The sequence below is a fragment of the Dreissena polymorpha genome, chromosome 12, assembly GCF_020536995.1.
Source record: "Dreissena polymorpha isolate Duluth1 chromosome 12, UMN_Dpol_1.0, whole genome shotgun sequence".
Lineage (NCBI taxonomy): Eukaryota > Metazoa > Mollusca > Bivalvia > Myida > Dreissenidae > Dreissena > Dreissena polymorpha.
The window spans coordinates 40,549,221-40,574,986 of record NC_068366.1 but is presented as its reverse complement, the minus strand read 5'-3'; the positions used below and the strand labels follow the sequence as shown (position 1 = coordinate 40,574,986).

At 33.2% G+C, this 25,766-nt stretch overlaps 2 protein-coding genes and 1 long non-coding RNA gene across 6 annotated transcripts in view; all 3 read right to left on the bottom strand.

Annotated features, from left to right (window-relative positions):
• Positions 1–25,766, bottom strand: part of LOC127853028 (uncharacterized) — a 387,010-nt gene that overhangs the window by 73,323 nt on the left and 287,921 nt on the right. The window lies entirely within an intron of this gene.
• LOC127853049 (uncharacterized) lies at positions 399–11,356 on the bottom strand. Of its 2 annotated transcripts, XR_008036413.1 has the most exons (4): positions 11,279–11,355; positions 6,617–6,731; positions 5,991–6,050; positions 399–2,230 (listed from the first exon to the last, which is right to left on the bottom strand). It is a non-coding gene; the product is annotated as an uncharacterized LOC127853049 (long non-coding RNA). The 2 variants fall into 2 exon arrangements; XR_008036414.1 differs by lacking the exon at positions 6,617–6,731 and having other exon boundaries at positions 11,279–11,356.
• The window catches only part of LOC127853032 (interferon-inducible GTPase 5-like), a 206,086-nt gene continuing 204,037 nt past the window's right edge, over positions 23,718–25,766 (bottom strand). Inside the window, exon 5 of the mRNA XM_052387159.1 lies at positions 23,718–24,346. Within this exon, the coding sequence (XP_052243119.1) occupies positions 24,322–24,346 (25 nt within the window). The 3' untranslated portion in view covers positions 23,718–24,321. The remainder of the gene's footprint in view (positions 24,347–25,766) is intronic.

Sequence of the window (25,766 nt, the reverse complement as noted above, 5' to 3'; positions counted from 1 at the left end):
GGGTATATGGTCACAGTTTCATGGGGACCAGAAACGTCACAGTTGCCTACTCTGCCTAATGGTAAATGCTGTACTGATTACAATTAAAGTAAACTCTTCTTTCGCATATTTTCTATAACGACTTCTTCTGAACTTTAACTGTAGTCTTTTTTCATCAGCGCTTTATTTGTTTGTAAAAAGATAATACGATCGTGTATACTCGTTTTAAGTATTAGTATTTACATTTGTTGTTGTACGATTCATGTGTCGGAATATAAGTAATTAATTTAACATGTTTAAGCATTCACTTCTTATTTTTCTCTACAGAGTCTGAATTAACACTGATATTTTTCAGACAAACCTTCAAATGCGTTTACAAGATTAAGCGCAACAAATTCTGGCTCTAGTTTGTGTACACCTTCTCTGCTGTATATTATTTGTTCAGTTGTCAACGTTCCATTGTCTGTTTCTAGAAATCCCAAACCAGGTGACGATTTTGCTCCCCAAATGTGAACTGGCGAACGATTGAACTGGCGAACGATTTGTTAAATTAAGCCCATTTAGTTGAGCATGTTTCAATATATTATGTTCTGTTCGAACACGTGTTTCGCAATCGTTTCTTACTTCCTGCTAAACATCCACTGGAACGATATCGAGCCAATGACAATCGTGTACATGTTTAATGTGTCCTAGGATCTTGTCGGACACTTTGAGATCTCCAGAGTTTATATTTGTAGCGACATGTCGAGATATTAGAGCTACCAGTGTGGGCTCTTTAGTAAATAGCGATAATCCTTTACACTTATCAGCAAACCCTCCTAACGTAGCTTCAATATGAGTGTTCGAAATGGGATCGCCAGCTTTGTAATATCGCTCCAAAGTTCCAACAAATACCGAGTATTTGTCGAATCTAGTAGTAGCAGGGATATTGATAACGGCATGTGAACATTCGCTCTCAGATTCAACAGTTGTTTTATCAATATAGATCTTGAGACGTCCGTTGTTCTTGAAACAGGCAACTACACCTTGCACTTGAAGAACTTGTGCAATAATCTACAAAGAAATTTATTTATTCGATAATATTATATAACATACTTATTTTAGCTTTTTAGCTTGTGATTTTAAGCAAAATCATTTAGAGTAACCGCACTTTTAAGCTAACTTCGGGAAGAAACATCTGTTACTAATAGAAAAGAAATCGAGCAAGGCATTTCGCTTGACTTCCGTAATAGACAAAGAAAGCGTTTTCACAGTTTGACTCGAAATTTTTAAATAATGTATTGAACAATAGATGTTCATCTGTTACACTGATATTCACATGATGGTTATCACGAAAATCTGTTTTGTGTATGTGAACAACAACAACAAGATATAAACCCGGTGATCGCTTAATAAGGATGTTTTACATATCATTTGTTCTGCAAAAAAGGTAGGGCATCTTTTTGACAATTGCTGTGTATACGAACATCATTGGTGTTTGACGGGTAGTTGAAATTGTCTTCGGGAATTAATGGTCGCTCATCGCCTGGTACCCCGCTGTTGTTGTAAGCTCCTCGTACATGTTGACATATTTTTTGCAACGTCTTATCGAAACACCTACATTATGTGATTTAAATAAATAACTGCCATACTTTTAAAGACGTGTATTCATGTTTCAATGCCGAATCAAATTTTTAAAAAGGCAAAATGCATACCTTTTTTTCTTTCGGCCAAGCCAATATTACCATCTGCCGCAATGTGGTCCAACAATTTCTTTAACACCGAAAATGCAAACCTTTCAAGAAGGTCATCATCAGCGTCTTGAATATCATTATTTCACGCATTTGTGACGAGCAGATCATGAAGAGGTTGCATATCATCTGAACAAGGTTTATCACCAATTATTAAGACGCAAAATCCCACACCCTTTTCCTTAAGGTTTTGAAAATATCGAGTAGTGTTTTAGCTGCTCCAATTTAATCAGAAAAACGCAGGGCGCACATGTGAAGTAGATTTTGCTCGCGATATCTTTAATTTCGATGCGTCTTTCCACTCTAGTTGCACACTTTACTAGGTTGGATTGTCTCAGGGTTGAAAACAGATGAGAATCGTTAGACAGGAATACTTGTGCGTCGCGATCGGTGAATCTTGCATTTGTTAGATGTTTTCTGCATTTCCGTTCGATGCCCTGAATTGGAGTTCGACTGTATGTATATGCAGGAAGGAGAGCACCATCAATCTTGTGTTCGTAAAAAATGGTTTGTATCAGCATCTAAAAATACGGACATTGAGTATATATTTTTGTTCATAACCATTAACAAAGCACAAAATATCGTTATGGGAATAACGCAAATGCACGGATTTAAAATTAAAAAGAGATTAGTTTTAACGCCAGCTTATTATTGCAACCAATAATAACCCTCGCGTAATTTGTTGAAAATGTTATTATGATGGTATTGGCTTCAAATCGAGAGGTGGTCGCAAACTTAAGACATTCTAAAAACATTGTTGTTTTATTGCTATCGCTTAATTGATGATTTGAAAGTGCTAACTAAAGGCTACGATTTCGCACCATAAAATGTTAATTTTGATACAACAACGACAGTCACTGTGCAATTTACTCTGCCTATAAAACATTATGATTTCAATAATTTTTATTATCAAGGGATAAATAAAATAATCTGTTTTTGTGCACATTGTGATTTTGTTTCCAACAGTAATATACAGGGTGCAGAATCAACGGGGTTTTCCCGGTTTTACACACGGACTTGACAGAATGTAAACACACCGTTATTTCATTTTTTTCAAATATCTCAAGTTACACAAATACATTTGCAAAAATCTTAAGTGCATAAAAAAAACTTTTTTTGCAGTTTATGCCGATATCTAAAGTTATAAAATAAATACTTGAATACGTCTGAAATCGTTGACAAAATTTCACGTTGCGTGAATCATAACCGTGTACAATGAATGCAGTAGATACCGAATGTTTGAACAAGAACACAGGCTTATTAACTGAAGTAACTACGATGTATTTCACATTAACACAAGATAAGTATTGATGCAAAGCATCAAAGGGCGTCGGGAATTTCAGTGTAAAAGGCACTCAATGAAGTTACATGGAACGATTTTTTTCTACTGTAAATATTAATATATTGGCCGATTTTTTTAAACAAAATAGGAAAAGATACTGGTATAACCATTATCTATGATTTTGTGGTATAACCCCCAAATAACCATTATTTATGATGTTGTGTTATAACCCCATAATAACCATTTTCTATGATTTTGTGTCGTAACTCCCAAATATTTCATAGTTCATTTTATTTACATTTGTTTCCTTTTTTACTGGTATCCGTGTGCAGATTTCATTAATGGAACAGAACTGTGTAGGTTTTAAAAAATCTGCTTCATCTTGTAAGCGTAATTTCATATTTTTATCAACTTCAAGGGGAGATGATTCTGAACTTATTCTTACGTGCTCATTTACGATAGGGGTTGAGTACTCATTGATATGAAAACACTGTAAAAGTTTGAAAAAAATTGAATGAAAACTGTAAATTGTATACAGAAGCTGCATTTCACAATACTTTGAAATTCAGTAAAAGATCAGAATAGATTTATTGCTCCGATATTCATCATTTTCAATAGGGTTCGAGTATACTGATATTAAAACACTTAACAAGTTATGAAAGCATCAGTCGAAATATGTGAAATATTTTAAACAAGTGGAACTTGTTTATTCTGTCAAATTTAATAGAAACAAATTCTGGACTTATTGTCCCGATGTTTCTCATTTTAAATGAGGTAAAAATGCTCATTGATATGAAGACACTGTAAGTTTGGAAAGAATCTGATGAAAAATGTTGACATAATCACCTAACCAAGCAGTTTTTCACTTTTATTTTTAAATTCAAAGAGACATAATTCTGGACTTATGGTCCGATATTGCTCATATAGAGTTTGGGTTTGGGTCCTCATTGATAAAAAAAAAACTTTGAAAGTTTGGGAACAATCGGATGAAAATTTTGGACTTCGAACAAGGATTTCAAAATTTCTCAAATTCTAAGGAAGATAACTATGGAAGTAATGGTCGGATAATGCTTAAGGGCCCATACCACCTGAATAGTAGTACGTGTCGCGCATCGCGCTCTATATGTGGTTCTTAAAAAAACAACTCCGAGGAGTGCTTGACTCTAGGGAAACGGGTTGCTGGGACACAGCTCCTCCTTGATAAGCGGCTGCTTTCTTTATCGCAACTCATTGTTACAATAAATAATAATGTGTCGCGCTTCGCGCATTATATGTGGAAGGGATAGGCCTATGATAAACAACCATAAAGAAAAATACATGGATAATAGATGTGTTGTTTGCATTTATTTGTTAATATAAAAACACCTGTATTTTTTTTAAGATTTTAAAGTGATGTAAGAAATTTTAATTAACGTTGTCACCACGTTGCATCCATTAATTTTAATAAAAATGTCCAATTGTAGTAAAATGGATTTTAAAATGTCTACATAAAATAAAGCTTTATTATATTTATTAACCTGTCTGAAAAAAATGTCAGCCGCCGAACTGTTCCGTACATTCCGGAACACGGGATCGAACCGGTGGCCTTTAGATGACTGTTGCGTAAACAACTTCAGTCTACCGCTCTCCCAACTGAGCTATTCCGGCTGATATTCACTTATGTACTGCTATTTGGTGAAGTTGTGTATAGCGATCGCTATTATATGTCTATTTATAAACTAATACATTGTACGTTTTCGTACCACTACGCCTTCCAATAAACTTGCTTGCGCGATAGGTCGTCAAATATCGTACTACATTGATTCTCCACTAAATAAGCAAATTAGAAAAAACACAAAATAAATATACTTTGATTATGTTTTGTTTTTATACAAAACATCATTTGTTTTTATACAAAACAAGAAAGTTTCGCGTATTTGCCCAGTCCCTGTGATCTTTCCCCTGTGATCAGTTGTGGATCAGTTATTAATTAAAACAATTAGCTTTGCATTATTGGCAATAAATGTTGTAATAAATGAAATAGGCACAAATGCAGTATTTATTGACACTAATTTACACAAAAAATCACCACTATGCAAGATATTCTTAAAACAAAAATATATACATTGATCCGTAAAATAACTTATCCTCCCATAAGCGAAAAAAAAATGCATTACATACTAGTCGCCGCCCTCCAGGGCGACGCCAATAAGCAGCATAAAAATCTGTCTTTTATGAACTAGTTGAAATTCTTAAGAAAAATAATGTAAAAAAAATAAAAATTTGAAATAAAGCACCATTTACCGTCGTGTTTACATCCATTAAAGTTAAAAGGGGCAACCCTATCTATTCACGTGATCCTGCAACCTGTATAGTCATGTGACGATGGTCAGTTAATCAACTTATACTTTTTCTTGATAGCCGGTTTAGCAGTTAAATGGGTCCACGCTTATGCCAGCAACTGACAAGTGCCCTACTTTATTCAGAGGAATAGGGTGAGTCCGCAGAAAGAATTTTATGTCCAATCCCCACGCAAGACATATGGCTTGGCCGAGTATCGAAAACGGGATCCTCGGATTTGTAGTCCGGCGCACTACAAACAAGCTAGCCAGCGCGATTGAAAAATCTTTAATTCTTCTATTTGTCTGTGATCAAAAGCTTCCAAAAAGGAAAACTTTATAAGATGTACACTTTTGTTTCTTTACATTATTATTTAATATTTCGTGAAGATGTTTCGGTTGTTCAGACTGTTTTTAATAATATTTTGCCACAATATATAATATCGCTTTATTATGTATTGTTTCATATAAAGACATGTTGCAAAGAGAATTGGAATATTTCTTTCAATGAACATCCTAAGAAAAGTGGGTCATAACGTGAACGAAACAAGTTTTAGAGACCTACCTTCCATTTTGTAGAGATATAAGTACAAACAAACATCTTTAAAAAAAAACAGTATAATACCAATCGGCAAGAAATACCTAATTCTTGGTATGATTTTATCAATTTTAAGACTCTACCTTTTCCGAGAAGGAAACTCCCGTGATCAAGATTTGAAAGTCGAGAACTTGAGTGAGGCTCTGAAATACAAACACAAATTTAATTAAATCACACAAAACCATCATTGCTCTCTCGTTGTTCAACAAACCTGAGATCATTCAAAGTTTTACAAAGGTACTTCTTCCAAGTTAATTGCAATAGCGCCGGAAAACATTGTTCCATAAAACTATAGATAATACATAAATAAATACATTTACCGGTAGTTAATGATTTGAATATGTAATAGTTTGATTAAATGAATTTTATTAAAAACTGCGAATATTTTGGTTTTTTGGATTTCTTCCTTTCTTCTGGGGGACGTTATCTTATTATCATGATGGTTTCGGTCACATTGACATTATTGCGCGCTTAATCGGATTAATTCAAGGATTGCGCTTATGAAGATTTTATAACGATGCATCATTGAATAAAAACGTTTTGTGGAACTTAAAGAGTGTTATTCTATGAAAAAACACAACTCTCTTCACTCTCTTTCATGCGAGCAAAGTAAAATAATATATTTAGCAAAAATTTGGTTTAAATACATAATAAAGAACAATGGTATTATTTACTTATGCACAAAAGAAAACAAGCATGTTTAACGCACCATATGGTGGAGCAACTAATGGAGTACATGTATGAATGAATTTCAATGTCCGACTTGCTGCACTTCCCATCCACGTAGTTTCAGCGGCAGGTTATCCAGAAAAAATGTGTCTCTTCTGAAAACAAGGTAACCAAGTCAGATTAAACAAGAAATATCTTGAAATATGATCAACGGTGTTGATGTTTATCGGTTTTTGTTATTGAAACGATCGTCAACAAAAGCCAAGAGTAATGACTAATGTAGCGGATGTTTTTCCGAACAACGCTTAGCCGCATTACATTAAAGTGATATTATGTGCATCGAACAGTATATGCTATGTTTATAGGTGTCTATCGCAACCGTTGTTTATTTTTGGAGTTTTCACTTCATATACACTTATATTTGTTAATGCAGCATCAACATACTAAAACAATATCCCGGAAAGAGAAAAATAATGCATTTGAATATCAACCGTACTTTCGTTTTGACAACGTACGACAGAAATGATTCGATATACGATGTGAATCTCAATTTAGTTTTAGTGCAGATTCGTTCATACGACACACGAGCACTAATTCCGATCCAAATAAAAAGACAGTTCCGCTCGGCTTAGAGGACTGTACAGTAATGTAAAATATCGGATATAATATATATTTTTATAAACAACTGGTAGTAAGATGAGTTGCAGATAATTGGTCAGTTACCACATTTTAACTAACTCTTTTGACCTGTTAATTCTTTTCAGCTCAATTCAACAGTGAAAAATGCGCATAATATAACTTTAACATACATTTTAATGAGTACGAACGTAGTTTACAATCTTATCTGAGACCTTAATCCGAGATTGTAAACGCCAAACGAAGACTAGTATTTGTTAAAACAAGCTTGGACAAAAAAGTTTTGTGCCACTCTGTTGATCTCTCCAGATATTTATAAAAATTTGTTCAGCAACTCGATAAGCCCTCATGAATGACAGTGTTGGCTGTTCAACATAATACACTGATATATGGTCTTTATGCAGCATTTTGCCTTGTTTCAAATCTCAATTTAAATTGCAAATAAATATTTTACATTCAATACGTTTCGTTGAAGACCTTTATATATTCTGTTTGCGAACTGGCAGTAAAACTAAAAACAGTGACGTTTCGACAATATTACTGCAAGTTATTATACGCAAAAAAACATTAACTCGTATAAATTGAAGAATCGAAACTGTGTCTTTGTGTCAAACGATCAAATCTTTCCAAAATAGTGGGGATTTCCCGATTGCGTAACTCCTTTGTTCTATACTACACAACAAATATATTCAACCAGTTTTATCAGAGTAAAAATTAACTTTTTAAGAAAGAACGTATAAAATTTTGCGAAGTATATACATTTTAACAAATGCGAAACATCCAGTCATTTATTCAGGCCTACTGGCGGGAAATTTATCCAACATTGTATTGGCTCTTGGTAAAGGTCAATTAAGGTGAAATCCTGGGTAAGACAGCTATGCCGGAAAATAAGCTTCTTTTCACTCTTTGCGACTCATGCATCGACCAATCCGTATTAAATTTGTGCTTGATTAAAAACAGAACGGATTTTTCCCAATGTCGCAGAAACGTTACAGAAAATAACGACATAGATGGCATTAAAGAAGTCCGCTTACCCAGCCATTAAATATGAAAATGATTGCACAACGTGAAATATGGAAATCCTGTCAAGTAGCTCCTATTTAATAGCGGAAAAAACCCATAACATCAGTAAGAATATCTATATATATATAAGTATGAAATTTATATCACCAAGGATGCCCTCACATTCCACTTTTGGCGAAAAATTCAACACATGTCAAAAATACAAAATACAAACACATCGGATATTACGCCGTTCATAGGTATAGGTTACTTTTGGGGGGGAAATTAGATAATTCAATGGACATAAGTGCTGACACAATCAACAGAACTCGTATTTGAACTAAAGGGCGGACAGGTTTCCTTTTGCCACTTTTTACAATTCATGTACCATAAATAAGAAGCGCTTCAGACAATCTTGCTGGTTACCGAACTCGGTCGAGAGTTTTCTAGTATGCCCGAAAAGATTGAGGCCAATTATTTAAGAGTTTTGCGGTCGATTTGCGACACAATTGAGTGACATTTTAATCGCCCGCTTTGACGACTATCTTCAGACAGTTTATGAGTTTATGAACTTGTATGACTAAGTTAATTACACATAACACAGTCACCTGAAATTCTTAAATGGCCCAATCATAGTGTTTGATATCTTTATACAACTCATATCTCTTTCAAATCGCTGAGATAAGAAATTGTTCCCCACAGTGAATTCATTACGTCAAATTTTCCCGATCAATAAACCTCATGCTTTGGTATTTAAATATGTTCATTTTTACACTGATGGTACCTTTTAAAGGGGCCTTTTCACGTTTTGGTAAATTGACAAAATTTAAAACAAAAGGTTTCAGATTAGCAAATCTTCGTTGTAGTTATGATATTTGTGAGGAAACAGTAATACTGAACGCTCTAAAATATCAATTGTATGCATCTTTTGACGATTTAAAAACCTGAAAATTATAAAGTGTTGCGACGCGAAACGATTGAATAATTTGGAGAGTTTTGTTGTTGTCGTTATAATTTGTGGTACTACGAGGATTGCTTATATGAAGTATAAAAATACATATTTCATTGTATGTGCACGGATGGCCGAGTGGTCTAAGCGAAATACTTTTACTCAAGGGGTCAGTGGTTCGAGTCCAGATGAGGGTTACTTTTTTTCTTTCTTCAATTTTATTCCTGTTTTTTACTGGAGCTTATAGACCAATGTTTGCATTTATCAATATAAAGAATTAAATGACAAACTTTAATGCATGCCAAAATCTGTGAAAATGTCCCTTTACAAATGTAAATAGAATATTTCAAAATGGTTGGGATAGGGTCATACCCATTATAACTGGCCATATGAATCAGTGATCATCATAATGTTTTCCAATACATGCCGTGAATTACTCATTGTGCAATTGTCGAGTCAGACAATGTAAAATGAAACCCTTTGAATTCCTGTCGTTAAGATCTTATCACATGTATGGTAAGTAACTTTTAAAAAAAATTTGGCAAATACTATATTCATGGTTTGATATTTGGTGTTTAACATCGCATGATGAGGTTGTTCAAATTGTGTCCTAGGGGTAAACATTCGTCTTGACCGCGTTATAGGTTCCTTATTTTTCTCATTTGTTTGCAGTGAAAACTATATAAACAAATCTCTGAAAGTGAAAGGCCCAGCAGTCTGTTTTTGAGCATGAAACGTCTTATAGTGGTCCTCTGCTAAGTTTGTTCCAATCATGTCCCGAGGGTTAAAACTGGCCACGCCCCAGAGGTCACATAAGTCATGTATACATCGATTATAAATATCGATTACTAGTATTTTAAGAAATCTTCTCTGAAATCGCAATTGTCGGGAATTTAATACATGTAGTTTGTGTATACAATTAAATAGTTTTCCACCTCTACGTTTAGTTAAATCTGGGGTAAAAACTAACCCCGCCCCTGAGGTCACACAATTTGTATATAATTAAATATTATGTAGTACATAACTTAAAAAATGCTCTAAAACAGAAAGGATATGGTTTTTCATATTATGTGTGAGACAGTTATTTGGTGGTTCACTTCTAAGTTTGTACAAATCATGTCAGTGAGGTCAACATTCGTCAAACCATTTGGGTAACTAGTTTTTTCATGCAACACTACAATGTTTTGGGAATAAAATAACATTTAATTAAATAAAATATGAACTATAAATGTTCAAAAATATAACCAAAATTTTCAAAACCACAACAGTATACAAATGCGAGCATGTGTTTATTGCAAAAAAATGTTTTCCATTTTATAGCTTTTAAAATTAATAGTGATTATTAATACACTTCAATGTGAAATTATTGCTGAAGTACTGATGAATTACACGTCTGAAATTAAGTAAATATTTGTCATGATTGTGTATCCATGTTAGAAAATTGTTTATTCAATTGTTAAAAATAAATAAATCAATAAAAAATAAACCATGTGGTAACACTACTTTTAATGAAAAGTAAATGAATAAAATGTTGACGCGCTAAAAAATGACCGCTGCAATATTTAGTTTGACTAATTCAATTTCTGTTTTTTTTTTTAATATATTGAAATCCATTAGGCATACTTTTTATTTGCAATATAAGAAATAAACGCGTTAAAGCACCCACTTCGTCTTGTCTGCGAGTTGGGAAAATTAAAGTAACATACAGCTGCTGTTAAGAGGACTATAAACCGACCTGTTAAATAAAAAACTAACATGTCCGTATACATTGTTTATTAACCAATAGACTATAGACCATGTGTTTTCAAATTTAATTTCATGTCATATGAAAAAAAAAATTCTTTTAAAAACGTTTAAAATGGAATTTTTTCATTAATATCATATTACTATATATCAACTATAAAGTTACTTGTTATGCACCTAAAGACAACATAACTATCAGGCCACTCAGGTTGGCATCATAACATAAGAGTCTATGGTTGTCATTTTTGGGGAAAACAAGTATATTTATATAGTCTAGCGGGTCATATCAATTTCTTCATAAAATCAACAATTATTACATTTAACATAAGTTATTACAGACCACATTAATAAATGTACGAGATAAATGATTACCTTTTGTCCGTGTGATTTAGCAACCTCTTGCACAACGGTTACATTACACTTATGTGTTTATGTGTGTGAAGGTAAGGCGCTAAAACTGCTGATATATTGGTGAATTCGCTTCATACAACAGTGGAAAATCCCAAGACGAGATAACTCAGTATTGACTTTTATATAGGTCAATGAGCAGTAGTCTACCTAGGAAGCGACATCTCGGTTGAAAGGACTTGTTCACAAATTGGTCAAATGACGATTAAAAAAATAATGTAATACATTCAAAAAATAATGTGTACATTATGTTTAAAAACGCGACATAGCAATCCTGACTAAGATTTTTTATTATATGTTAATTAATGGACTATCATCGTTAAAAATCGCTTAAATAACAAGACTATTGCCAAGCAATAAAAGTCCCCTACCGGCTCCACCATTGTAAGAAATTTCACCATTGTCAGAATATTTTTTTTTATTTGTTTCCATAGCAACCACAATTTTTGACGTAGTAACAAAATGAAATGACGTGCATAATGTCCATATTGCCATCTATCCATGTTCCAAGTTTCATGAAAAAATATTAAGAACTTTTAAAGCTATCGCAGGATCCAGAAAAAAACACCATTTTCAGCACTATTTCTAGTCTATTTGTTGCCATAGCAACCACAATTTTTGACGAAGGAACAAAATAAAATGACGTGCATAATGTCCATATTGCCATCTATCCATGTTGCAAGTTTCATGAACAAATATTAAGAACTTTTAAAGTTAGCGGAGGATACAGAAAAAAACACCATTTTCAGCACTATTTCTAGTCTATTTGTTACCATAGCAACCACAATTTTAAACGTAGGAACAAAATGAAATGACGTGCATAATTTCCATATTGCCATCTATCCATGTTCAAAGTTTCATGAAAAAATATTAAGAACTTTTAAAGTTATCGCAGGATCCAGAAAAAAACACCATTTTCAGCACTATTTCTAGTCTATTTGTTGCCATAGCAACCACAATTTTTGACGTAGGAACAAAATAAAATGACGTGCATAATGTCCACATTGCCATCTATCCATATTCCAAGTTTCATGAAAAAATATTAAGAACTTTTAAAGTTATCGCAGGATCCAGAAAAGTGTGACGAACGGACGGACGGAGACAAAACCATAAGTCCCCTCCGGTGAAACCGGTAGGGGACTTATAAGCGTTTCTAACGTATTTCCTCGATTATTTGAATAATACCACTTTGGATCAGCAGTAGATTTGTTGCTTAAATGTGCCTCTGATGTTATGTTCGCCCTTTTGAACGATGTTCAATATGGCCGAACATTTGCAAATGTTAGAGTAAATGATTAAATCGCAAGGAAGCCTCGAAAAAACAGTGGACGTTTATTCTATGTGGTACGGTTCTACAGTTGAAGAGTGTTATTTTCAACTGTGTTCGAAGCAATTGAACTGGTATTGGAATTGTTAGTTAAAGTGGTATTCAGAAATATTATATCATTCATCATCGTGTACAATTATCATCATCATCATTTCTGTGGAGCATTGCATTATTCAAGATACTAGTGTTTCATAGTAATGGTACTTTTGACATAGTTCACTGACCATCAAGATTGGAAAGATTCTTGTATACAGGTAAAATAAATAATTGAATTTGCGTAGAATGTTTATTTTAACAAATGATTATTAATTTTAAACTATTTATTTTAGATACATTTCACTTAAAGTCTGAAGCTTACTTAAACACTCAAGCCTGTTTCCTCGGTAGAACCAATACTTGTTCAGAGTATAGCAGGATCATGCAGCCTCGGGCTTAATTTGTCTTGGCCTTAAATCTGGGTCGATTTTGCTCCAGGCGTATTAGCCCCAAGTCAACAAGGCTTCCTCGACCCTATCTTTACTTAAATAAATTAAACACCTTATTCAAGTTTAAAAACTTCATTTCCAACCATTAGATACTGATGAGCAGGCTTACAAACACTGAACAGCATAAAACCTTAACATACGTCGAGTTACTCGCAGACTGTGCTGGGTTTATGCTGTTTGCACATAGCCATGTTTACTTTGCTTTTTAATGGGAAAGGGTTAACGATGATTTTGAGAAATCTCACTCAGTGCAAGTGGGGATCAAGCCGGACCTTTTTACAGGTAGATACCATATCCAATATGCCAGCAAAACCTTTTGCATAGGTAATCGATTAGTATAATAATTGATGATTCTGCCCTATTAACTTTGTTACTTATTTACTTAAACAATGTGAAACTCATTTTTGCTATTGTCCTCTGCATAAGACATGTTGTATCTGCATGCGCATCGAACCAAATCAGTTGAACTAATTGTCACTTAATTTATTTAATTTCACTAACAATGTTGCATGTTAATTTTTCAACACTAAAAGGTCTAAAAACATAACATCAACATTCACATTGTTTAGGTAAAGTATAGGCTTGAATTGTAATATGACGTCACTCATGCGTGTGTTAATATATAATTATTAACTATAGGGTCACATTATTTATGAGAAATTCCAATACATCACCATATCATCACAGATTCAAGGCACATTATCTAGTAATTTTTTACTGCCATTTTTTTCCATGACATATTTTTGTCACTTCATGCTATGATGACCTGGTCTTGTTTCTGAAGAGGGATATTATCTGATCAACTACAAATTTAAAAAAAAATCAGTTGAATACTGTCAACCACTAAGATTTGACAAATAGCAATTCAGACCGGGAATTAAATTAAATACAGGTAAGGGATAACTCTGGAGTAACAGTTAAGACGTATTTGTCAAATCTGCATATTTTCCCACGGGCATATAGGATTAGGTAATAATTAACACCAAGTCACATAAAAGGGAGCAGGATGCAGCACGTTGATATTAATTTCTTGATCTTTCAATTGAATTTATCGGTAATTTTCATACAACAAAATAGTAGTGGCAGATACAATATTTTATTAGCAGAAAATATGAATAATACAAATAATATAGTGTAATGAAATAGGATATGAGCACACATTTTATTGGTGGTGCAAATGTCATAAGTGACACATTTCAAAAGAAACATTATATAAATGGTATTATTGTTAAAAAACGTTATGACAAGATATTTTCTGTATCACTTAAGTATTTATTACAAAAGTGCATTTAATGCACATTTCATGTAACAGTATTAGCATTGTGTTTTTCTGCATTTAATACGCATATATTACACTTGAAAATGCAGTCAAGACACTGTTTTAACAGAAAAAAATGTATTTTCTGCATTTTCTCAGCATTTATACTATTTAATGTGTCAACGTGCATTTTTCATCTTCACAAAGACACTTAACCAGATAATAAGTATGTTGAAGTGCATATTTCGTGCGTTTTAAGTTTATTTTCAAATACATTAAAACACTCTTTGCAAAAAATAACGAAAAAATCATTAAAGCCTTAAGTGTAGTTATAAAAACAGTGTTATATGTATACTAGTTCCTATTTAAGAGCAGCAGGCCTAATGTGGTCTTATTGAGGTAGAGATTATGCATTTTGTATCTGCTGTTACTTCAAAAATATAGCTTCCCATACAGTTCAATACAATTTTCAATGGAAAAAAAACTCAAATCAAAGCATAGATCTATTAGTTAAACTTAAATTGATTGACCCTAAACACAGGTGGTTAGTGTGTGCTTATGATATTATAAAGTGAACACATCATTTTGAATGAAACATAATCAACTTATAAAAAATTATCAACTTCTCTGAAAAACAATCACTTTCAAATGTATATTTAGCAAGTTATTCAACTCAAAATGACCCAAAAATAGGGTGTATCGCTTTGAACAGTTATAACTTCATCAATTTTGCAGCGATGTCCACAAACTTGGTCTTATTAAACGCAGAAAAGAATTTTCGTTCTGGAAATGTACATATCTTGCAATATTTTATACAAAGTTTGGGTCATATTTTAAGATATAACACAATATACTTCTCGCGTGACCTATTTGTCAACGATCAGACCCGATTGAAGTATGATAACTTCACAACGTAAAGACACACCTTCGCGTTGGACCAATGCAATCGCTCGTGTGTTTAAAATGTCGGCCAGCTGAGATGTATGTAAAGAATGGTTTCAAGAGGCGCTTTGATGCGTAATGTAACGGCAAGAACGGTTAGAATGTTTTTTCATATGTTGTAGTGAATTATTGTATTGAGGTCCCTTGAACTTTGCATGGAAAATGCCCTTTTTACTCCGAAAAGATTTCAATCTTAGATTGGTTGTAATCTATTAAACCTGTATTCTATATTTGTATTTATCAATAACTATTCTTCAACAATACCTATATCTATGTTTTCTTTTCGAGTTTCAATAATTTGTGCACTAATATTTTCAAAACGTTAACTGCCATCGCATTGTCAAAGTTGTATCTAAATAAGGTGGCATTAAATGTTTAAGGACCTAAACCTGGTTTTATCGGGATATATAAATACACATTCCGTTAGTCTGGCATACTCCGCATATGCATATCTTTAGATTGTTCACAGTAAGTGGACGATATTTTTTATATAAATTTGCAAATCGTTTGCTTTAATTCACATCACTACATTTCTTAATTAATGGAGACTCATATTAATTGTATGTTGTATACAAGTGTCTATTTAATAATGTCATTTTCATATGCAACGGAGGGTAATACATGCATAACTGTAGTTGTTCTCTTTTAAACAGGAACTAATATTTGTTTCTTGGACAATATTTTGTGGTCCTTTTGCAGATATCTTAGCTAGACAGTGGCATGAAGAAAAGTATCTCAACATACATAGTTTTCATCTTATCAAATGTAATGATCAGACGACAAGAGAAAGATTACATGACTTTATGAACGGCACTATGTATTTAGTTATGATACATGCATGTAGGAACACACTTCAATCAAATAGAACTAAAGATGAAGAAGCATGAAAGGTTTGGTATGGACAAGTATGTCCAGTTCTTGTTTTAGTCAGGCTTTATTGCGTAATGATATAAAAAAAACAAATAATAATTAAATTAAATATTTAAATTGAATAAAACAGGTACAAAATATTTCTTCCTGACCAGAGTTGCACATAGTTGTAGTGCGAAAAACAGGCATGCAAAACATAACACTCACTGACATGCTGTTTCTGAAACGCACTTTCATCAACTTTATTTACAATCTCCATGTTATACAATGACAACAAAATGTTTTTTTTCAAACAAAAGCAACAGTTATTCCCAATTATAAGGGCATGGCAAAATATCAAGAGTTGAAATAAATGTAAACGAATAACAAACATGGAAAACCGTGATCTTCATACATTCGTCATGGTCACGAGAAAATACAAAAATAAATATTGGACATTTAAGATAATATCTTCTTTAAATGAAGTAGGACTCGATCACATGAAATAAATAGGAAATTTACAAATCGCAAGGCATTTGCAGATGATGCTATTGATAATATTATGCAAAAATCATGAGACTAACAATGCCATCTGTTATCTTACACTTGTCTCTCTCAAGAGTGTGTTTAGGATCTTTAAAAAAAAATAAAACAGACCTATTTTTGAAAAGCTGAGATAAACTTTCCGCCTCCCGTAAATGGCCGTAGTGATTAGAGAGTGAAAATCAGTTTGTTTCTGTAATAAATGCGAGTAACTGTGTCGGATACGGCGTAAAAGGATTGTTATGAATTTCAAGTTAATTTGAGTTATGGTACCATTACAACATTAGTTAATTGGATTTAAAATTCCTCGATTATATTCACCTGCTCGTTTACGCTACGAAAAAAAACGTTGACAATAAAATCGTATGCGCTAAATGATCAAAACATTTGCAATACTGAGAACTTACATTTCATTTAATGGTATAAGGAAGTTTGTTTATAAAATCGTGTTTTAATTATTTATGGTGTATGCAACAAGATGGGCAATAAAAGACTCTTCAAAATATACCAATCAGGAACCCTGATATTACAAAAACAGAAACAGAAATCAAACAATATATTAGTATTATAATAGCATACATGAACATAAAACAATGACGTAATCAGAGGTAATTAATAATATTAAAGACATGTGCTAAGGCGAAAACACATTAACACCCACCATAACAAAACAAGAACCCGAAAAGAAAAGTAACTAATATAATGCCGAAGAATATTGAACAAACCGTATATACATATGAAATCGAACCCAATAAGTACACGAAACGGAAACACGAAAAAGTTAATACTGCATTTTCACAAAGGGCTATACTAAAGACAGCTACATCAGAAATGCTACATATAATATAAGAAGAGGGCCAAGATGGCCCTAGTTCGCTCACCTGAGAGGAGTCGGTTCATTCAATCTTTACCAAATGTCAAACTTGACCTAGATATTGTCCAGACAAACATCCTGGTCAAGTTTCATCATTATTTCATCTGCGAGTCATGATCAATGTACCTATGAAGTTTCATGATCCTAGGCGTAAGCATTCTTGAGTTATCATCCGGAAACCATTATTCTAAGTTGAGTCACCGTGACCATGACAGCCATTGTGTGAATACTTTTTTTGCACTGTGACCTTGACCTTTGACCTTGTGACCTGATAATCAATAGGGGTCATCTGCGAGTCATGATCAATATACCTATGAAGTTTCATGAACCTAGGCACAAGCGTTCTTGAGTTATCATCCAGAAACCATTTTACTATTTCAGGTCACCGTGACCTTGACCTTTAACCTAGTGACCTGAATATCAATATCGGTCATCTGCGAGTCATGATCATTGAACCTATGAAGTTTCATGATCCTAGGCATACGCGTTCTTGAGTTATCATCTGGAAACCATTTTACTATTTCGGGTCACCGTGACCTTTGACCTAGTGACCTGAAAATCAATAAGGTCATCTTCGAATCAGGATCAATGTACCTATGAAGTTTCATGATCCTAGGCATAAGCGTTCTTGAGTTATCATCTGGAAACCATTTTACTATTTCGGGTCACCGTGACCTTGACCTTTGACCTAGTGACCTGAAAATCAATAGGGGTCATTTGCGAGTCATGATCAATGTACCTATGAAGTTTCATGATCCTAGGCCCAAGCGTTTTTGAGTTATCATCCGGAAATATTTTACTATTTCGGGTCATCGTGACCTTTGACCTAGTGACCTGAAAATCAATAGGGGTTATCTGCAAGTTATGATCAATGTATCTATGAAGTTTCATGATCCTAGGCATATTAGCGTTCTTAAGTTTTCATCCGGAAACCAATTTACTGCTTTGGGTCACCGTGACCTTGACCTTTGACCTAGTGACCTGAAAATCAATAGAGGTCATCTGCGAGTCATGATCAATGTATCTTTGAAGTTTCATGATCCTAGGCATGAGCGTTCTTGAGTTATCATCCGGAAACCATTTTACTATTTCGGGTCATCGTGACCTTGACCTTTGACCTAGTGACCTGAAAATCAATAGGAGTCATCTGCGAGTCACGATCAATGTACCTATGAAGTTTCATGATCCTTGGCATAAGCGCTCTTGAGTTATCATCCGGAAACCATCTGGTGGACGGACAGACCGACATGAGCAAAACAATATAACCCCTCTTCTTCGAAAGGGGGGGGGCATAATGAGAAAACTGCCCCCCCTCCCAGCAGCCATGTTCCAAGATATCATTGGGACAAATCTTCAGACCAAGTTTCATGATGATCGGAAAATAATGTGACCTCTAGAGTGTTAACAAGGTCATACATTTCAATATAATTTAAAATAAAAATTAAGAAGAACATGTGTCGAAAAATGCGAAATAAGCGAGATATTTAATTCTGAAATCGAAATGCCTGTACAGTCGAATTCGCCAGAATGTATATCATGCATGTACGATGTGAATCTAAATTAAGTTTAATGGTTGTTTTTAAATTCCTGCAGCGATGTCTATTTATTCGACACACGAACACTAACTCCGATCCTAATAAAAAGACGAATTCTTCGGTTATTGTAGGGAAATATGTAGGAAATATCTTCGTCACCATCAGCTCGGGGAACTAATTTGTCTTTGCTGCATTTTATGAAATACGTCTTCAATATCTTGCCTATTTTGTGTTATTGTAACATGTATTTATCAATATATTACAATTTAACACATATACAAATCATATAGTCTTGCTTTAATTGTTTGACAAAAGAATGCCATATTGTACAGAATCATCAAACAATAAAAAACATATTCAAAAGTTTCCTACATGTATCTTCCAGAATGTAAAACTATCATTTATAATTAATTCCACCTAATCTTCTTGTGCTTAAAACAAATATTTAAAAAAGAGAGACAACTCTGTCAATTCAACATAATTTTTCATTTGCAGTTACTTCCCTTGACATGATAAACTATATAGTGTTCAAAAGCTGTTATTACTAGATACATATAAGAAAACTGACCCTCCCCCCCCCACCAGCGGCCATGCTTTTTTACCGATCCGAACCATTTTCGAACTCAACTGTTATATCCAAAAAACACATATTCTGACCAAATTTCATGAACATTGGACCAAAAATGTGACTTCTAGAGTGTTCCCATGTTTTCACTATATACATATAGAGAAAACTGCCCCGCCCCCTTGCGGCCATGTTTTTTCACCGATCTGTACCATTTTTGAAGTCGTCCAAGAAATGAATAAGACCAATGTTTTGACCAACTTTCATGATGATTGGGCAAAAATTGTGACTTCTAGAGTGTTTACAAGGTTTCTCTATAGCCAAATTAGGAAAACTGCCCCGCCCACTGGCGGCCATGTTTTTCAACACACAGGAACCACTTTTGAACTCAATCAAGATATCATTAAGACAAACATTTTAACAAAGTTACATGAAGATTGAACAAAAAATGTGACTTCTACAGTGTTAACAAGGTTTTTCTTTTTTTTACCTAGTGACCTAGTTTTTGACACGGCACAACCCAAATTCAAACTCGTCCGAGATTTCATTGGGATAAAGCTTCTGACCAAGTTTCATGAAGATGGGACAAGAAATGTGGCCTCTAGAGTGTTTACAAGCAAATGTTTACGGACGGACGGATGGACATACGACGGACAAAGACCGGTCAGAAAAGCTCACCTGAGCAATCAGGTGAGCTATAAAGAGTAAACAATATAGGCTACGGTTATTTCAATCAATGCTTAAGTGTAGTCAAGATAAATGAGTACTATCATAAACAAGAAAAAAAACGCGAATTGAAAACATAAACAAACATCACAAGATATAACCTACGTTCAAAATAAAAATCACTTGATTGAAATATATTTTGTTTAATTACATAATGTACATTAGGTCACCTTGCCAAAATAAGTCACGTAACTCGCATTGTAAATGTGTTTCAGATTTAATTAACAAAAAGCACGTGTCCTTACTTATATTCATTTAAGAATTTTGCAAAAGTCTAAACATTGATGTAAGAAGTTAAAGAACGGAACATTCTTTGGACGTATATAATGCATAAAAATAATAACAAGAACAACTATGGATTTTGGAAAACTGAAAATACAATAAAAACATTTCGAACAAATAAATTCAAACCTAATATTGTCAAAGCACAGTTTGGGGTAATGTATTCTAACAAAAAATGTTTCCATGCAAAACATCTGATACAATCATACATGTATCATAAAAATAATATATACCCTATTTTCTGTTTTGTAGATAAATAAAGAAAGCACAATAAAATAACTCAACGATTCTCTTTGAGGATTTAATAAAACTTTAGATAATATATGTTGATATAATACTTATAATAGTCATCACGTAAATGATATAAGTTCACAATACACGTGAGTACACTGAATAATACAGAGGACAACATTAAATATACACATATTGCACAGTGTGTGTAGATTGAATCATATTAATTACAAGTAATAAATATATCGCATGTTTCGCATACTTTGAGTACAGAAAATCACATTATGTATTGCCTATAATATTATGATACTTATTACGATTATAATCAATGTCAAGATCCATCTATGTTTCATATTGTTGGAAATCAAATTTAATATAATTAAATGATATGTGTTAAACAGTCAGCGATTATGACGAGCAACTAAAACACCGTAATTTATCTAGGTTAGAACATGTGCATTCACTTTCCAATACATTAAATTAATTTTCTGAACAAGCAATGCCACTTCAAAACTTTTTTTTTTATTCAATATAATACATACACTGTACACATGTATATGATCATAAAACATAGTGATTGTACAAAGCAATAGCGTTCAGACATGTTATACAAGATATGCTAATATATATATTTTTTTAAAGAGAAAAAAAAGAACAACAGAAGAAGAGTTATGAAAAATGATGAGTTGTATAAAGTCGGAAGGGGGCATACTGGACTTGTGTGTTTTGTTGTATATTCACAATGATCTTATAAGATTGAAAAAAAATAAACAAAAATATTTTAGAAAGATAAACTAACATTAGAGTGAAATGTATATAAGTTGACAAACATTATGAGAATTTAATTCGATTCCATTTTTGTTCAAAGATTTGTAATGTGTAATTACTGAGGGCTATTTCTTTCTCAATCTGGATTTTTAGTTTAAGACTATGGACAAAACAATTAAAATTTGGTACTTGTTTTTTGTATTTCATGTTAAGGATAAAATATTTCATCAATATAAGAATAAAATTCACAATATTATTACAGTCTATTGATTTCAATGAGTAAATTCCGAAACTTACATTTAAGAAAGATAGTTTAACGTTTAGTTGCTGTTGTTCAAGAAAAGATACTAATTGATTCCAAATAGGCTGGATGTGTTTGCACTCCCAAAAAAGATGTTCTATTGTGTCGATGTTTTCACCGCAGAAGTCACACAGATTTGAGTTAGTTAATTTGCATTTGAAGAGATATTTATTTGTAGCTATAATTCTATGGATGTATTTATATTGAAAATTTCTCAGTGTGCTTTCAATAGTTGCTTTATATGGCATGGTAAATATGTGTTTCCAATTAAGTTCATGTTCTCCAAAAAGGATTTGCCATTTATGTTGGGTTTTGGAGTTTTCTGTAGGGTTTTTAATTTGTAGTGTGTAAAATATTTTATTCGTTTTGTTTTTTCTTCCAAGTATGTTTTCTACGAATGTTGTTTGAGTACATCGTGTATTATTTGTATTGATTTCTGATTTAATATGCATGGGTATGCTTTTGATTAGTGTGTAGTACTTCAGAAAATTATTTATAGGTATTCCGTAAATGTAGCATATATCTTCAAAAGAGTAAATTAATTTAGGAAGTGCAAACGTTTTCAATACTGTGTTTTTTCCGATTAGTGTAAGTTTACGGTGATGCAATGATTTTAAGCAGTTTTTAAATTTCTGTAATTTAGGTAGTATGTTTTTAAGAACTGTATCTTTTTCATTATTTGTGAAAGTAATTCCTAACGTTGTGGCTTCATCGGATGTCCAATTAAATTTCATTTCTTTTTTATATAGGACATTACTTTGTTTTAATTTACCTACTCGTAACACAGTGCATTTACTTTTGTTTAGTTTAAGACCCGATGTCATTCCGTAAAGGGTTAGTGACTCTATTAGAAACTTCTATTAGCCACTTCAAAACTTAATACAATTATTAATGCATACATACAAATCACTTAACACAGCAATTAATCAATTCATCATGAATGTCACTGAACAGAACTTGTCATTATTATGTCTCTCAGGCTAGTTATACACTAAACATACATGCATTTAGGCGACAATTAAACAATTACAAGACAGAAAATAAAACAATCTGATAATTCATAAGAAAAAAGAACAACGAACACAACATGAGTGGTAATAACAAGAGAAAGAGGTAACTAAGGGTTTAAATAGCGCCTTAAATGATACAAATTGTTATATTTACATAACAATGAAAACAGCAATACACATCAAACAAGCAAATTGAATATACACATAATTTAATAAATTTAGAGCACATACCGCTAATTATATGATTATTAATATTAAATTTTACTTCAGAACGTATTAAGTATATAAATAACTCAAATTGCACATAACAAATCTCGGATATGTACTAAACCTCACAATATCATTTAACAACTGTATGAAATGTCTTTCAACATAAAACAATATTAAATATTTAAATGAAATGATTTTAAGCATCCACCAAACAAATCAAAGTATTAAACGTGACCATGACATGACACTTTATTATGTTAAATATAATTTTAGTTCGAAGACATTACTAAATACATATTTTTAACAAGCTTTTCAAGCCAGTTATTAAACAATATGATCATACAATGTCATTGTATTCTTCCGTAACTCAATTTTGACCATGCAATGTGACGAAAAATAAATAATTGACTTTAGAACATTCGTCATCTTTTTTTTATCTCTATAGCGTGAAAACATACATTTCACGAATGAATACAGTTCGAATATGCTTTGCCAAATAATAAATATTGTAATGTTAAATGATTTGAAGTTGAACATTCCTTGGTGCTTAACATTTTTCGCACATGAAATTAAAACATATATCCATCAAAATATACTTCAAATGTATTGAACAGAAATGGGTTTCACAAATCAAAAATTCAATAACTGTACTTTGGAACGTTTTTTTTTTGTACCAATATAATAAACAGGAATATACATATGAACATCCATTCATATGTCGTGTTTTAAATCTTAACTACTTCACAGTATTGATTTCCTCTTTTATACCATTACGTATGCAGAAAGCTCGTTTTCCCTTTTTGCAAGGTATCTTCCCGTTTGTATTTACTTGAAACTTTACAGTTTTCAAACTTTGAAAAAGAAAAAAAAACGTTAATGGTGTTTTTTTAATTATACACTCTGTCACAGACCGTTTTTAACAGTCCATCGGATCCATGCCCAAACATCACATAACAACTGTTACACAAAATACTTCTTTGAAAATGTGTATTCATGATTGGTGTATATCGTTCAACGTACATCGTTGTAATAATGGATATGAAACAATTTTGCTATAAGATCTCGCAATCGTAAATGAATATCTTTTAGTTAAACCGGATCCTATACATTGTCTGATTTTATGGACCTTATTTTTCTCGCGTCTTCAACGGCAGCATTCAAAGCAACACGCAGAAACTTCATCGCTATTCCAAACGAGACTGCACCGGAAGCCAAGGTCGTCACAATATCTTTAACCTTGGAGGGGCATAGCATTTCAATAAACATCGGTATCTTTGCACTTTGGCTAAGTATTGTCGACTTAAGTTGCATGCACTCTACAAATTCTTGTTTCGTTTTACCTTCATCTGCAGCGTATTTCTCTAAGTGCGCATCTGTTAGCTGAAACTGCTCCCGATAGAAATGTGCCTCTGTAAGAAGATATTCATCTGTTGAAGAAATGCCAAACACATCAATGGGAGACACATCCGTTACGGCAACCATCAGAGCGGTTTTTAAGATTCGCTTGTTTAGTTCTTCTTCCTTTGCCCTGATGACATCCTCGGTCAAAAGACACGTCCCAAACGTTGCCACCTGTCTCTTCTCCGGTGGTGAATGGTGTATGATAGCCATTGCCAGCTTCCCAAAGTCGTACAGGTGTGGTTCGTAATTGTCGATGAGGAAAACTTCTCCACGCCGAGATGTTGGTAAACTATCTAAACAATTCCACCGTATTTTTCTTAGAACAAAGTTTTCGTCGAAAATCGGTGGTCCAGAGTAGACTCGCCTGGCATTATCGATGTCTTGCTGAACTTTCGTGCGGACAAAGAAGAACGTTTTTTTCTTTTGACGTATCGTTTCGGCGAGCCATAGGTCATTCTCGGTAAAACGTCCTGCGCAAACAATGATGTAGAAGTCGTACCTTTCAAATTCAACCTGGTCCATGTACGTATCTCGTCTGAAACGTTCTGTACCAACGCCCGGAAGATCCCATAGAAATATATTCGGAAAGACGGGATGGTTATATTGTGTTGGATGCATGGTTCCTTCAACGACATCAACGCGTGCCCAACCATCTTCATTTGGTTTGACGTCTCGAATAGCGTTAATAAAGCTTGATTTGCCGACTCCAGCATTACCCGTAACAGCTATGTTTAGTGTTTCTGTCTCCCATCGTGCTAGGTCATCTCGAGTTCTTCTGATCAGATCTCGCCTCTTGCTTGGAGAAGACTGATTGAAATCTAGAATGAAACTTTTTAATTCGTCTTCGTTAGCTGTTAAGTCACTAATGTCATCTTTCCTGAAACGGTAATAATACAGATACAAATATCACGGCAAGTTCCAAACCAAACCATACAAAATAGAACAACACTAACTCAGTCGATAGTTGGAGGAACTTACGACCTGACTGAACATCGTTCATAAACGCCTTAATGTCATGCCGTTTATTTAGTTTTACCCAATATTTCAAAATCAGTAAATATCAATAACATACACATAAATGAAGCTATTAGGAACCTTAAGATTTGAAAAGGATTGGTATTTACAGTAATTCAAATATAATATAT